Here is a 16772-nt window from a genome sequence, read left to right on the forward strand (position 1 = left end):
CCCCCTCCCTTCTCCCTCCCCCCTCCCCATATTCTTAGGCTATTTGGTTATCGCTTTCATATTTATAAATTAATATATGATTGTATAGGAGATGTGAAACACCAAGATATTATTCAAGTTTATCACCATACCTAGTGTCGGAATATATTTACTCTGTCATGTTCTTTTCAATTGTTAAAATGTTACAAAATTATTCTTTTGTAATGGCACTTGATAAGTCGTATACATTTGCATGGTTTTCCCATTTGTAAGAAGTGTCCATCTTCAAGGTCTTGATCTCTTTTTTGTGGTAGTATTCCATCTCCATTTTGGAATTTGTAGGATAGCTATCCTAATAATGTCATAGGATATTTCCCACCAGTTCTCCGAATCTCTAGAGATGGTTCAGACATTTTTGTTCTCCTGAATACCTTTGAATAGTTTTTTTTTGTTGTTTGTTTGTTTTGCAGTTTTTGGCTGGAGCTGGGTTTGAACCCACCACCTGTGGCATATGGGGCTGGTGCCTTACTCCTTTGAGCCACAGGCATCACCTCCTGTGAATAGCTTTAATATAGAAATAATTGCTGAGCAACAGAAAAAATAATGGCCATTTCTATTACCTATCCATATGAGAAAAAAATTGTTTTTTTAGTGCTTAGAGTAATAAAATAAAAAATACACACACATAAACCTATAGCTGAGCAAGGCAGATGTGTATTGGTTTATAATACACACGTAAATGTGTTACACTTAAGTGTATTACACATACATGGATAACATACACATACGTGGATAGGTACACACGCATATGGATATTTTTGTAGAGTAAATAAAATGGAGCGTGAAGATAAGGACTGATTAGTATATAGAAAGTGAAGAAGGAAGTTTTGTCTAGTTTTCAAAGAGGGAGATAATCTTGTCTCTGCCGTGGCAAGTTTTCATTTTATGGTAAGATGAAGGTGACATCACCTTGGGGCGCTCAGTCTATGTATTTGAAAGGAAGCTGATGACAAAGTAAGTACTTGTTATGCCTGTGAGATAAGATAGATGATTTTAAAAATGGAATTTAGGGCAGTGCCTGTGGCTCAGTGGGTAGGGCACCAGCCCCATATACCGAGGGTGGCAAGTTCGAACCTGGCCCTGGCCAAACTGCAACCACAACAACAACAAAATAGCCAGGCGTTGTGGCGGGTGCCTGTTGTCCCAGCTACTCCGGAGGCTGAGGCAAGAGAATCACGTAAGCCCAGGAATTGGAGGTTGCTGTGAGCTGTGACGCCTTGGCACTCTACTGAGGGCAATAAAGTGAGACTCTGTCTCAGATAAAAAGAAAAATGGAATTTAACCAAATGTAAATTATGCTTGCTGTTCTCAAAAGCACTAGTAGGAGCTTAATTGGGCAAAGGGGGAGAAGAGATGTATTAATTAAAAGTCTCCTCCACCCCTCAAAAAAATCAGTTTTCTTTCCAGAAGGTCTAGTGAGTTTGGAGAAAGAGGGGTACTTGTCTTTAGTCAGAGAATAATCTTCCAATTTTAACTTTCCCAAGTGAATAAATAACCCATACGATCATGATAGTAAAAGTATGTCAATTCTAAATCCGAGATTCTATAATGTGGGTGGAAAAAGAATTATCCACCCACTTTTGGGACAGGGAAAAGAGGTTTTTCTTGGGAGGGGAGGGAAGGGTAGTAGCAAAATCCCCAAACTGTGGAACAGGGTATGTTGCATAAATATATCTCGAGAAACACATTCTGTTTTAGTTCCTCTTTATTATTTCCATGTCTTCTTCTATAGTTTCATCTCCTTATAGGTAACACCCGTCTTATCACCCATAATCTGCCTCCATAGTACCTACCGTAGTTCTATGGGCTTAGTAGGAATTAGGGATTAAATTGTGTGTGTTCTAGGTGGTGAAAATTATTTGCTAAATTTAGATAAATCATTCAGAAATGTTTGCCTATACCCTTAGTAGAAAAGACTCTCAACACAGAGTGTTGAGAATATCAAAGGATACTGATGAGATGGATTTATTCTTTGAATGAAGATGAATAAGACTCGTCTAAAAGGTGTCACATTTCATACATACCCAGTGTAATCATCCACATGGAGACCTTCAAAGATTTAAAAAAAATATGTAGAGGTCATACAGGGTCGTCTGAGTAGATGGACATTTGGGTGTCCCAGAAATAGTGCTTCCCCCATAAAATAATCAAGCCCTGGCAGTAATTTCATTACTTATGGCCATGGCTTGCTATCTCCGGACTGTTTTCTTACCCATCCTTCTCCAGAAATTAGACATTTTTACTAGAGCAAAATGCCCTTTCTACAGAAACCGTCTTTTTCCCAAGAACTTATTTAAGGCAACTTTGACATCTTTATTCCTCAGGCTGTAGATGAGGGGGTTCAGCATGGGCACCACAATGGTATAAAACACAGAGGATACTTTCCCTTGGTCCATGGAGCTGACCGAGGATGGCTGCAGGTACATGAATGCTGTGGATCCAAAGAAGACGGAAACAGCCGAGATGTGGGAGCTGCAGGTGCTGAAGGCTTTGGACCTGCCCTCAGTGGAGCGGATTCGGAGGATGCTGGCAATGATGAGGACGTAGGAGCTAAGGATAGTCAGGGTGGGAAAGAGGATATTAAACGCACTGAAGCACAGAACTAAGACCTCGTTGATGTAAATGCTGGAACAGGAGAGCTCCAAGAGTGGGAAAAGATCACAGAAATAATGGTTGATTATGTCAGTCTTACAGAAAAGCACTCTGAGCATGCAGGCTGTGTGAGCGGTGGCACCGACCAAGCCCATGACATAGACTCCAACTACCATCCACGAACAGACCTGATAAGACATGATGACGTTATAAAGCAGTGGGTTACAGATGGCCACGTAGCGGTCATATGCCATTGCAGCCAACATGTGACATTCTGATATAACAAAAACAAGGAAGAAGTAGAGCTGAGTCATGCATGCAGGGTAGGAGATGATGTTCTTCTCTGTCACAAAGTTCAGCAGCATTTTGGGGGTAATGACAGTGGAATGACAGAGATCGATGAAGGACAGACTGCTGAGGAAATACATTCTTGAGATTTATGAAACTGGAATGCCATGAATGGATCATGATACTTATTCCTAATCCTTGAATACATTCAGTGTTAAATTAGATGAGGAGGAAGAGGGGCAGCTGGAGTTCCGGCTTCTCTGTGAGCCCCGCCAGGACGAACTCCGTCACTAAGGAATTATTTCCTTTTGCCATTTTCCTCTGAGAATTTTATGGGAGAAAAAAAGAAGAAACTTTGAGTTAAGTATTTATTGTCTCACTACTCAGTAAAGTATGAAACAAAGTTCAAGTCTTTTTTTTTTTTTTTTTTTTTTTGCAATTTTTGACCAGGGCTGGGTTTGAACCTGCCACCTCGGGCATATGGGGCCAGTGCCCTACTCTTTTGAGCCACAGGCTCCACCCCCAAATTCAAGTCTTTTCAACCAGGTATCTCCAGTTCTTTACCTATTCTTTGTCTATATAAGCAGTCAAAGACCCTCTGGGATCCCAGAAATATGGGGCATGTAAACGAATATTAGATATTACTATCTTTATTTGTGTTTTATGCTATAAAAGTGGGTGTATTTCCCAGCTCCTGAACACCCAAAGGCTGCCCCGATTACTTTAATTGGATGTCCAAGAATGTCTCATGCTTTGCCTGCAATCTTCTTAACTCTTTTGCAGAGTAAATAATAGGATATCTCTTTTACTATCAGGTGATTGAGGCTTACGGTGGTTGAATATCAGCCCACGGTTAGGCATGTACTAAGTAAGCAATCAAAAATATGAGAAAAGACCTGTCTGTCTCACTTTCCATCTCTCATTTTAGCTATTCATGGCTTCCATCCTGTCTTTATCTCTTTGTTGTATGAGAAAAACTTCTTACAGCAATGAACGTGAAAGAAATAAAATTTCATGAAGGACTAACAATAGAGTATCAACCATTGAACTCTCCTTTACTGAGTACCTGGGTTACTGGCACTGTTTTGAAAATGGAGAAATAGTAACTTCAGAAAATAACGTTATTAGTCAACTTGAATGCCACATCTGGGAAAGCTGTGGGTTTCCCACTGAGAAATTGGAAGAGAGAAACAAAAATTGCCCAAATTTAAGTTGGAATTTTATATGGCTCTGAAATAGATTAAGTAATTTTTAGCTATCACATTTTCAAATGTATACTTCAAAGAGTGGTAACGAAGCATAATGAACATTCAAAACAAAATTAATTATTAAGTGCCTTTTATTTCAGATCATGTGCTTGAAATAGTGCAAGCACAATAAAAGAGACAAATTTCAGGGGCAGCACCTGTGGCTCAAAGGAGTAGGGCGCTGGCCCCATATGCCAGAGGTGGCGGATTCAAACCCAGCCCCAGCCCAAAACTGCAAAAAAAAAAAAAAAAATTCAAAGAAACTCTAATGATTAACTGCTTTAATCATTTTGGATTTTGTAGTAGGCTTGAATTTTGCCTTGCATATTAAATATCTAGTATATAAGAACCATTGAGTTATTAATTTTATACACGTCTTAGCACTTTAAATGACTCAAAAGCCCTTATTTCCAGTGTAATAAATTCCTAATTTTTTAAATAGTTGACAATTCCATGTGTTTTCAAAAAGTATTTAAAAAATCATCTAAATAGCTTAGAAGCCCAAAGTTCTGAACTCAAGCATAAAATAAGCTTAAAAATTAGGAAAAGAAATCTGTCTTAGAAATATGACTGGAGCGTAGCTTATAGTAATGTGTATGCCATATACACTGCAGTTACACTAAATTCCTGGTATCCTGTATCATAAATTAATCCCTTCCAAATTTTAAAATGATTCTTATCTGCTTTCGGTGTAATAGTGTAACTCATGTATCTCCAAAGCAGGGCACCACATTTTACAAAATACTGAAATGGGTCAAGTGCCATCTTGTACATGAGCAGAATTTTGTTCGTATATTTCTTCTCGAGCTGGACCAGCTTTCTTGAAGCTATTGAGGGGTAAGGCTGTGTGTTTCGCAATTTCTCCTGAGTCAGCTCACTACAACCTGCTTCTCTGCTACCACTTGACCTCCGTCTTCCAATGTATGGGTCTTTCTCATCTTTGCCACGCTAGATGCTGGAACTGATAAAACAGTCTATGCTTTTCTTATTTTATTTTTATATTTTGAAACAGAGTCTCAGTCTGTCACCCTGGGTAGAGTGCCACGGTATCATCATAGCTCACGGCAACCTCAAACTCTAGACTTGTGTAATCCTCTTGCCTCCTCCTCCCACGTAGCTGGGAATAGAGGCACTCACCACCACACCCAGCTAGATTTTTCTGTTTTTTGTAGAGACGGGGTCTCCCTCTTGCTCAGGCAGGTCTCCCAACTCCTTGGCTCAAGCAGTTCACCCACTTAGACCTCCCAGAGTGTTAGGATTACAGGCGTGAGCCACTGTGTGCAGCTCTTCTTACTTTATTTTTTAAAGAGCCATTAACACATAACTTTTGGGTACTATGTATGATATATTTTCACTACAAGCTCGGGTATAAGAAAGTGGTTATATCATAGGTATAATTTTAAACTGAATGTTATAAAGTCGTGGTGTGGGGAATTTCATTCTAACTATTCTGACACTGTTCTCCCAGTACTCTGGATTTGTCTGCTGTTTTCCTATCTTTCTGAAAAGGAGTCATAAATTGCTGGATTTAAGCAGATATAGTCCAGTCAGGGTGTTCTGTTGTGGGAATACAGTGTTTCAGAAATAAATTTGAATTCAGAGTCTTTCACAGAACATGCATTTTCCAAATCATAACATTATTCTCTTATATCCTTTATATACTCTGGTACCTGCTTGACCCGTGAAAACACTTGATTTTGTGATGCCTCTCTTTTATCAAATACCTTGTTTAGGGAAAAAAAAAAAAAAACAAAACTTCTTCCATGAGGGGGAAAAAGCATGATAACTTCAAAGTTCTATTTTAACTTTAATTTTGACAAGATTTCTCAAACTTGTCAGCTTAATGTAAGAAAATTAGAACTAAATAGATCACAATGAAATATGAAAAGTACATGTCCTATTGAAAAAGGCTCTGTATTAATTTTTACATGAAATAACAACAGCATTTACAAAACCTCACAGCTAACATCACAGTTAACAGTGAAAGACTGTGGGGCGGTGCCTGTGGCTCAGTGGGTAGGATGCTGGCCCCATATACTGAGGGTGGCGAGTTCAAACCTGGCCCCAGCCAAACTGCAACAACAAAAAAATAGCTGGGCATTTTTCCCAGTAGTCCCAGCAACTTGGGAGGCTGAGGCAAGAGACTCACCTAAGCCCAAGAGCTGGAAGTTGCTGTGAGCGTGACGCCACAGCACTCTACCGAGGGTGACAAAGTGAGACTTTGTCTCTAAAAAATCAAACCAAAACAAAAAACAGTTAAAGACTAAATGATTCCCCCCATCAACATAAGACATGATGTCCACTCCCTATGCATTTATTCAACATTATACCAGAAGTCCTAACTAAGACAATCAGGCAAGAAAATGAAAACAAAAGGCATCCAGATTGGAAAGGAAAAAGTAAAACTGAATTTATAAACGACATAACTTTGTATAGGATGAAGGAGGGAAAGGGTAGTAGAGAGGAAGGGGGGGTGGGTCAGTATAGGGAGGGTTAGTAGGGGGACCACACCTATGGAGCATATTGCAAGTACAAGTTGGATCTATCGGGTGTAGAACACAAATGTCTTAATCCTGTAATTGGGTAAATGAGGTGAAGGCTATGTTGATTAGTAGGATGTAAGTACTCCAGTTTGTACAAATCATCAACACATTGAATCCCATAGTGGCATAAATATATTTATGATCTATATACAAATGACTTAATAAAAAAAAAACAAAGAAAATCCTGAGTAAACTATCACACATACATGCATGCACACACACACAAACTATTAGAATTAAAAAATGTATGTTTTTTGTAAAACATAAGAAAACATACAGTTCAATTGTGTTTCTATACATTTGCAATGAACAATCCAAAAATCTATTTGAAATAGTATTAGAAAGAACAAAGTGCTTAGGAATACATTAAATAAAAGAAATACAAGACATCATGTTGAAAACTATAAAATGTTGAAAGAATTTAAAGAAGACCTACATTAATGAAAATATATCTCATGTTCAAAATTCAGAAGGCTTAATATTATCAAAATGGCAATAACTTCTCACCTTGAACTACAAATTCAATGCAACCTCTATTAAAATGCCGGCTCTGCATTTTGCAGATATTAATGTGCTGATCATAGAATTCTTATGAAAATGGAAGGGACCCAGAATAACCAAAGTAAAGAATAATTTTGGAGGTCTCACATTTCTCCTCTTGAAAATTACACAGGGGCAGTGCCTGTGGCTCAAGGAGTAGGGCTCTGGCCCCATATACCAAGGGTGGCGGGTTCAAACCAGCCCTGGCCAGAAAAAGAAAATTACTACAGAGGTATAGTAACCAAGACAATGTGATGGCATCATCAGTTGTAAACATACAGATCAATGGCATAGAATTGACATTCCAGATACAAGCTCATACATCTGTGGTGAATTGATTCTTGGCAGGGGCTTTATGACAGTTTGATGGGGAAAGAATAATTTCCCCAATCAATTTAATGGTACTGAGAATATTAAATAGCTATATGTAAAAGAATTAATTTGAGACATCTTCCTGACACCATTCAAAAAAATTAACTCAAAGTAGATCACAGAACTAAATGTCAGAGCTAAAATTATAACAATCTTAAAAGAAAACATGTGTAAATATTTTTTACCTTGAATTTGGTGATGGTTTCTCAGATAAGATGCCCAAACCAGAAGCAATCATAGAAAAAGTAATAACTAGATGTTATCAAAATTAAAAGCTTGTTCTTTGAAGGACCTCACCTGGAAAGTACCTTCAATCCCATTACTGGTGGGATTGCAAAATAATATAGATTCTTACAAAACAGTTTGAAAAGGAGAAACAGAGGGTGACCATACGCCTCAGGTATCCCACAGCTGGATACAAGCCATGAGAATTGAAAAGATATGACCACACAAAAAGTGGTACCTGAATGGGCAGAACACCATTACTTATAACAATCAAAGATTGGAAACCACCCAGATTTCCATCAAGGACAAACAAGGTGTGGCACATACATGTACTAGAATATTCTGAAATAAAAAGGAATGAATGAACCTGGAATATGCTAAGAGAAAGAAACTGGGCACAAAAAGCTATACATTTTATGATTCTATTTATAAGTATTAAGAAAAGACAAATTCATAGACATAAAGCAGTGTCTGCCAGGGGCTGTGGGAAGGGAGGTAATGGATGTGACTGCTAGTGGGTATGGAGATTTGGGGGGATGGTAATGAAAATATTCTATAATTAGAACATGGTGATGGCTGTACCACTCTAAGAATATACCAGAAAATCACTGAAACGCACTTGAAAGTGGTAGATTTTATACTGTGTCAAGTACATTTTAATGTTATAAAAATTTAAACAAAATAATGATGACACCATGCCGATCATATAAATATTCCTCTACAAGTTACTATTTTGCCACCATCCTCTCAGCCTTTTCTATCTAGGCTATGCCTAGTGTATGCCTCTTTATTTATGCCGAATATGTTCATCAACTTTATCTCCAAACAATGTATTTCTCTCTCTGCACCCCCAGCAGGAGAAACAATGCTATCTTGACTCATGAATTATACCTGTTGCCGTCATAGTTTTTTTTCTTTAATTCATAAACAAGAAAATTATGGATATTTCTAACCTTTAATTATTAATAAGTTACGGAAATAAAACAGACACATACACAATTTTACATCTTTCTTCTTTCATCAGAGAAAAAACATCAAATACAAAAAAACCCCACATAGATATGGAGGACCGAAATCACAAAGTAGTTGAAGAGACTGTCAGAAATTATGCAGGAGGCTTAAGAGAGGTGCCCAGTATGTGCTGTGTGGCACCTGCTTTTTTCTGACTTCCCAGTTTCCCATCTCCTGCAGAGGGCAGCCAACCCTAACTCTAGGTCACTTTTATACTAGAAAAGTTGAAGGATATCTAGAGTACAAAATTGTCAACTTATGATCTAGCCAAATTATCATTGATTTTGTAAAGCCAGAAATTATAGCTTCCTGGTTACTTTTTATAAAATCCCAGTTTTTGTTAACACATCCTAACTTTTCCACTATTAAAAGAGCTGAGTTCCATATCCTTCTGTTTCTGACTTTTTTTTTTTTTTTTTTAGAGACATAGTCTCACTTTATCACCCTTAGTAGAGTACCATGGCATCACAGCTCACAGTAACTTTCAACTCCTGGGCTTAGGCAATTCTCTTGCCTCAGCCTCCCAAGTAGCTAGGACTACAGGCGCCCACCACAATGCCTGGCTATTTTTTATTTGAAGTTTGGCCAGGGCTGGGTTTGAACCCACCACCCTCAGTATATGGGGCTGGTGCCCTACCCACTGAGCCACAGGTGCTGCCCAGTATGTTTCTGACTCTTTACATTGGCCAGGTGACTTTTGTTTTCTGGGTACTTTGTCTCTTGTAAGGCTGTCCCTCTAAAAACTAGCTTACACACAGGAACCCAGTATCTCTTGTCCAACCTTTGCAACTTTGACATCTGGTGTGGGTTTTGGATCCAATACATGTGACCAGCTTCCCAAGAAGTCTGACTCTGACACCTGTTCTTAATTCCTACTGCTTTCTGTGGATCCATCCTTTTATCACCACTTTTGCCCATTACTTGTGGAGAATTTCCAAATAACCTGGCCTGTATCAGAGGTCTTAGCCTAGCTTTGCTTGACTCATCTTAGAGATGAATGAATCCTAGCCAAATACCAAAACAGTTTAAGGTAGAAAAGAGATTTTTTTGTTGTTTAACAATTTGATTGAGGTAGAATTGACATACAAAGAACTGTGCATATTTAATGCATATAATTTCATAAGTTGAGACATATGTAAACACACATAATGCTATCACTGCAATCAAGGTAATTAACACCTATCTCTATCCAAAGTTTCTTTGTGTCCTTGTGTGTGTGTTTTGTTTGCTTTTGTTTTTGTATTTTGTCATAAAAATATTTAACATATCTACCTTCTGAACAAATTTTGAAGTCCATATGGCTAACCACAGGTACTACGTTATACGGCAGATCTTTATAACTTATGCCTCTAACGTAACTGAAAATTTATACCCATTGAACCACTCCCTCTTCGTCCCACCTCTCAGTCTCTGGCAACCATTATTGTAGTCTCTGCTTCTATGAGTCTGACTGTTACAGATTGCTCCTATAATTGGAATCAGGCAGTATTTGTCATTCTGTGAATGGCTTATTTCTCTTAGCATACATGTAATTGCCTCCAAATTCATCCACGTCATTGCAAATGGCAGGATTCCTTTCCAGGGGGAAGTGTTTTAGTTCTTATAAAAGAATATAGTGATGACCCTGAGACAGCAGAAGACTGCTAATGTACACCAAGAATTTTTGTTTCAGGTGTTACTAGATTAATGGAGTTAGATAATTGTATAGTGTTAAATTACCTTTTTTTAGTAAAGTATGTGTCAAACCTCTTACATGTATTATGGACATGATACATAGCATTGGCCTAATAGCATCTTGTGTCAAAAGATCTGGATCTGAAGGAAAATGTCTAGAATGGCAGTAAATTCCAGAGGATTTATTACAAAAAACAAAATACCCCAAATGAGGGAAATGATGGCCACACAAGATCAATTGCATTCAGTCAATTGTGTTTAATTCTGGGATCTCTATTTCATAATGGTGATTCATAAATTACTATTATGCAGTAAAACTTAAGATTTAGATTACAATAGTTTACACCTAGTGTCTGTGTGAGTAATAACAGAAATCAATATTGGAATTACTGTATATTATCTCAGAAGGCTGAGCTACAGCTGATAAGACACCTTTTGTCTTAACATCAAAATCTCTCTGTCTGGAAGTAGTATAGTTTGAATCATGAAAAGGATAATTTTCTGTCTGTGGATATGTTACATCAAAAAATGAATAATCATTTCTAGGTAGTTTGAGAAAAATTCCTGTAGTTGTAAGAAGGCTAGAATTCCTGAAGGTCCTTTAACATGCTAGGATTGAAAAGTTCTAGGACAGGTGGAATTCAGATACTCACCCTTTCTCTACCTGGAAACCTCATGAAAGCTTCACAACAGTGTGGTCTCTGGAAAATATCTCTCAATAATAGGGATGGTGGCAGTTCAAACTAGAGACTCCTGGACTTTTTTTTACTTACAGGTTCAGAATTAGGAGTTCAGATTGCAATTTCTGAGTAGCCCACATACATATTACGAATCAAAAGCCATGACTCCATCTTGTAGCTTCTTCATAATGCTACCCCAGTCAATAGCCAAACTGGCATTATTTTCATGTAAGGCTCCGATATATTAAGAGGTATAATTAAAAACATATAGATGGAAGTTCCCATAAGATTTCCTTTCACCAGGGATGAACTATTGGGACATAAGAGCAATTAAAATGTGCTTTACTCGTCCTTTGTGTGAAACGCTCATTAACTCCCTTGTGTATAATATTCTGCCATAGCATTGAAACAGTAGCGGTTGATTTGATAGGTGAAGGGCTGTCTACTGAAGCCTAGCAAACATGATTCCAGGAGGTCCTCATAACAACAGCTTCCTATCTGAATATAATCTTTAAGATGTCTGGAGTTATGATTATCATCTTATTCCTTTTCTTAAGGCTTGGGAAAATAGTTAATTACATATAATTTTAGTGGAAGTAGCTTTCTATGGTTTTCAAGATACTTTATGTGCATAAATCATTTGTTTATAATGAGAATAGCCAGGATTTGTTAGACACTGATTATGTGTCTAATAATATTGTGATTATATTTACTAACTCCTTTGTTATATTTACGAACTCATTTAATTGAGTGACTAATTCACTTAATATTTACTAACTCACTTCATTCTCACAGCAGCGCAATGTGGAAGATAATATTAGGTTGTAGTTTCATATAATTCAACTTATTGTGCCTACTTAAAAAGAAAAGATGCACAGGTAGTTCGTGTCATTTGTTCACGCTTACCCAGATAATAAGTTACAGTTTAGTTTGCTCATAAAATTATTATATTTGGACTATTATATATATTTTCAGGCTTTTTATTCAATGGACTTGCTATATCCAGTGCTATGGGTTGAGACCTAAACTCAGAATTGCAAACTGTGTTTTTAAAAATTTTTCCTACAATTAGAGGGGCTTTACCTAACAAATGCAATCAGTGAAACCTGGTTTCTTGTACTCTCCATCTACCCCCAACAATAAATTAAAAAAATTTTTTTTTCTTACAGTTAAACTTAATGCCTACATAGTAAAAAGTCATATAGGATTTGCTTTGTGTCAAACAACATTTAAGCTCTCTCCTACTTTATCCTTATATATTCACCTACACAAGAATTATTCTCATGTTATGGGGGAGGAAACTGAAGTAGAGAAATCTGCATGAACATTCTATAAATAATTATGGAAACACAACATGCCTAAAACGTGATCACGCCTGGCAAACTGAGAGATGTCTTTACCACACTTCCCAATATGGTAGCCCTGGCCCTGTGTCATTCAACATTTAACTAAATGAAATTGAATTAAAAATTCACTTTTTCTGCCAGAAAAACTCAGCTGAGTCAGAAAAGGTTACACATTGTGCGCGTCCATTGATAGGATCTTCTGGAAAAGGAAAACCTAGAGAGTAAACAAACCAGTGGTTACCAGGTATTTGGGAAGAGGAAAAGGTTGAACAGGTGAAGCAGAGAGAGACTCTGCATGGGTGTGTAGGATGCTGCAGCGGACAATACGGGGTGGTAAACGTCATCAAAATTGAAAGAATGTTACAGCACAAATAGTAAACTTCAATATAAGTGAATCCCAAAAAGCTAATTAGGAGACAAGAGACCCCATGATAGAATGTAGACTGTGGCCAGTGTCTAACTGCATTGTAAGTGGACGGCGTAACTTCAGTGAAAGAGTTGGGGAAGACAGGAGGACCTTGGTAACACGGGAAATGAGTGGAGATTGCAGGATTACAGATAAAATAAATTGTGCATAGCGCAGTACTTCAGTATACAAGGCAGTTGATGAAGTTGCTGGTAAAATAGTTTTCCACGGGAGTACAGGCTAACAGTTGTGAAACCATTGTAATTTTTTCTACCAGGAATGAACAAGTAAATAAATGGGATACAGATAACCAAGCCAACTCGGTTTCTTGCAGTGGAAGGTCACAGATAAACAAGGGGGATGTCAAATTAGAAGGTAATTCAGTTACGACTTAAGGAAAAGAGGCTTAAAATATAAAGGAAGGTTTGAAATATTCATTGTCTACATAAATCTGCTCACGCATCTCATTCTTCACTTCTTTTTTTAAAGTCACAATGGAATGAAATTTGGGGGAGAGATGATCAAGGACGGAAATAAGGAGTAAACCTCCTAAAGAAGTATCAAAGATAGGGAAAGATGGCTCGGCGCCTGTGGCTCAAGTGGCTAAGGCACCAGCCACATACACCTAAGGTGGCGGGTTCGAATCCAGCCCGGGCCCGCCAAGCAACAATGATGGCTGCAACCAAAAAATAGCCAGGCGTTGTGGGGGCTCTCTGTGATCCCAGCTACTTGGGAGGCAGAGGCAGGAGACTCGCTTGAGCCCAGGCGTTGGAGGTTGCTGTGAGCTGTGATGCCACAGCACTCTACCCAGGGGACAGCTTGAGGCTCTGTCTCAAAAAAAAAAAAAAATAGGGAAAGATCTGATGAGAGAGGTGGCGGGCAAACATCACGAGGTTATGGAGTCTAGGTGTAAAGAGAGCCTTCATCTTTGTTTATTTGGAGGGTGCTAAAAAGAACAATTTATTTGAATGGACAGGAGAGATGAAGAAGTAAGAAGATGTGAGGATTTAGACCAGTGCTAGAGAGGTTTGGTAGCATGAAGAGGCTCATTGATAATGATGGTTGGGTCTGTGGCCAGATGACTTTGAGATTTTATTTTGCACCCTCCTGGTCATGTCTTGTGAGCATTAGTACCAACCACATCCTGCTGATTATGGGACTCCCCACTCAGTAAAACAGGACATCCCTTTATCTGATCCTTTGTGAGAGGATTACTTTGAGGCAGGAGTGTGCTTTAAGAGGGACACTTAATTTTTCCGTGGCTTATCTCCCAATGTCTGGTCTCTAGCACCAACACGTACGTAGATTAGCATGCAGAGGGGCTTATGCGTGATTAGTTTAAGTTTGGGAAATTAAGAACCCACGATATATGTGATTTTACATAACAGCATGTAATAAAAGGAAACATTATTCCTTACCTTTGAAAAGAACTTTAAGTGGCATAGCTAACTGAATTTAGGACAGAGAAATGAGACAGTCCTAATCTAGTCCCAGCCTTGCAGTGAGGTTGCTGAATGAGCTCAGGTAATGGAGGAGAGGGGGTCTTTTCAGCTGAGTGGCTGAGCTCATACATCCTACATCTGATGATGCCAAGATCAGTGGGTGTGAAGTGTTAAGTCCTTCCCACTGGAGTACAAGACAGCAGAGTCCTCTCTGTTCTGGCAATGGAGTGACCTGCCCACGCTACTCTTGGTACTAGTTCAACTGGCAAGTTCTCTCAGATGACTTTTTTTTTATTGTTAGGGAATCATCAAGGGTACAAAGAACCAGGTTACACTGCTTGCATTTGTTAGGTAAAGCCCCTCTTATAATTGTGTCCCATCCCAAGATGACTTAAGTCATACTCAGTCTCCACATGCTCCTGAGTCTCCACTACCACGTCATCCTTAGCTTTGCAGAGAAGTAGGGTGTCCGTATAGTTTATCTTATACAACAAAACCCTTTTGAGGGTGTGGGTACTATTAAAGATCATGTGTAAACTCTTCTGGTAAAGCCATGCTTGTGGCCTTTCTATCTAGAGGGCCCTTCCCAGTATGACATATTATCTCTTTCTTTCACTCCCAACTTCTGGCCATCCCTTTTCTACCTATATAATTTTCCCTGCAAACAATGTGGTCATTCCCCATCTACACAGCCACACGATGTCCCTTCTCCCCAATCCTACGCACTTCTCACCCTCTTTGGCCTTCATTCAGCCTCCAGCCATGATCCCTCACAGCCCAGCTCACATATTACTTTCCCACAAAGCCTTCAAAAGGGCCCTTTACAGAAGTAATCGGTCACTTGGGGTTGTAATGAAATTATTCAGAGAAAGAGCATAGAAGTCAGCCTGCTGGATTTTTATCTGATCTTGGAAACTCACTAGCTGTAAAAATGTCTTAACTTCTCTGCTTCTCCGTTTTCGCCTGTATAAAATAGGATAAAACTAATATTTCATGAGCTTGCCATGAGAATCAAATGAGTTAATGTAAGTGAAGTGCATAAGAAAAATACCTCACACATGATAAGACCCCAAAAAGTGAGTTCTGATTATTGTCTGATTCTATCAGCTCTTTTTTTTTTTTTTTTTTTTTTGAGACAGAGTCTCAGGCTGTCACCCTTGGTAGAGTGCTGTAGCATCACAGCTCACAGTAACCTCAAACTCTTAGGCTTAAGCGATTCTCTTGCCTCAGGCTCCCAAGCAGCTGGGACTACAGGCGCCCACCACAATGTCCAGCTATTTTTTGTAGTTGTCATTGCAATTGTTTAGCTGACCTGGGCCAGGTTCAAACCCGCCACCCTTGGTGTACGTGGCTGGTGCCGTAACCACTGTGCTATGGGCACCAAGCTGCTATCAGCTCTTGATAGACTCCTTTAGGGCAGGGATCGTCTTCATCTTTATAGACCTAGCATAAGATTAGGATCTGCTGCAAAGCAGGCATTTGACAAATACGCCCTGAATTACTTCTCCAGGTGTCTTGCAGCAAAAGAGATTTGAGGATGCCAGTCCTGACCTTCGGCCAAATTGAAATCTAGAGAGAAATATTTCTATGTTCCCTTGCATGTGCCTCCTTGCCTTTCCTCCCTCCAATCATAAACATCTCTTTCTTGAACTAGGCATCATCGCATTTCTGTTGCTTTTGAAAGAGAATATAGCATGAGGGGGAGAATTCATTGTTCAACGGCGGAGTTTCAGGCACAAAAATCATTCCTTGATACAAGTGCTTAGACTATCCTGACTCAGCGTATACCTTCATGGAAACTTAAAGGCTGACCTGAGCTGTGTCCCTCTTCCTTGCTGTATTAGGACGGTAAAAAAATGAGTGAGTTCAGAGGTCTGGATCCACTTCCAGCAGCATTGGGATTTATTGTTTCCGCCACAGACTGTTAGGCCTCAGGCATCCCAGGGCCTCCTATTCTGAGTATGCAGAGTAGAAATTCTTGGGTAAATGAAGTAAACACACCTCGTATTTTATTAAATATTTAAACATTCCTGAAATAACAGTTGTTTTTACTTTAAGAATGTTCAGGTAGTCTGGGAACAGAGAGGATGGGAATGGCTACCATACCTGGTTCTTCTTCGTAAAATGAATTACTTTATTGTCTGAAGTGAACAGCTTATTTGAAAGGAGACACCAAGTGGCTATTGCCATACAACATTTTGTTTTTGTTTTCGTTGTTTTGTATAAGAGGAAGGGCTTTATTTACTGGCCAGGAGCTTATGGGGAAGAATTCCAAATGGCTGCGCTCTCCGGCTAGCTTGGTCTTTCCCTTTTTATCCACAGTCAAAAAGTTCCAACCCACAGGCACCCTTCTCATCAGGCAGTTTG

At 38.9% G+C, this 16772-nt stretch overlaps 1 protein-coding gene across 1 annotated transcript; it reads right to left on the minus strand.

Moving 5' to 3' along the window:
- Positions 1-2300: 2300 nt before the first annotated feature.
- LOC100951066 (olfactory receptor 150-like) lies at positions 2301-3258 on the minus strand. The gene is given in 2 exon segments (XM_012809573.2): positions 2301-3065; positions 3067-3258. Coding segments are annotated over 2 exon segments (933 nt in total). The 5' UTR covers positions 3235-3258.
- Between the last annotated feature and the right edge of the window lie 13514 nt (positions 3259-16772).

The sequence above is a fragment of the Otolemur garnettii genome, unplaced genomic scaffold (genome assembly GCF_000181295.1).
Source record: "Otolemur garnettii isolate 467f Iridium unplaced genomic scaffold, OtoGar3 scaffold00108, whole genome shotgun sequence".
Classification (NCBI taxonomy): Eukaryota; Metazoa; Chordata; class Mammalia; order Primates; family Galagidae; genus Otolemur; species Otolemur garnettii.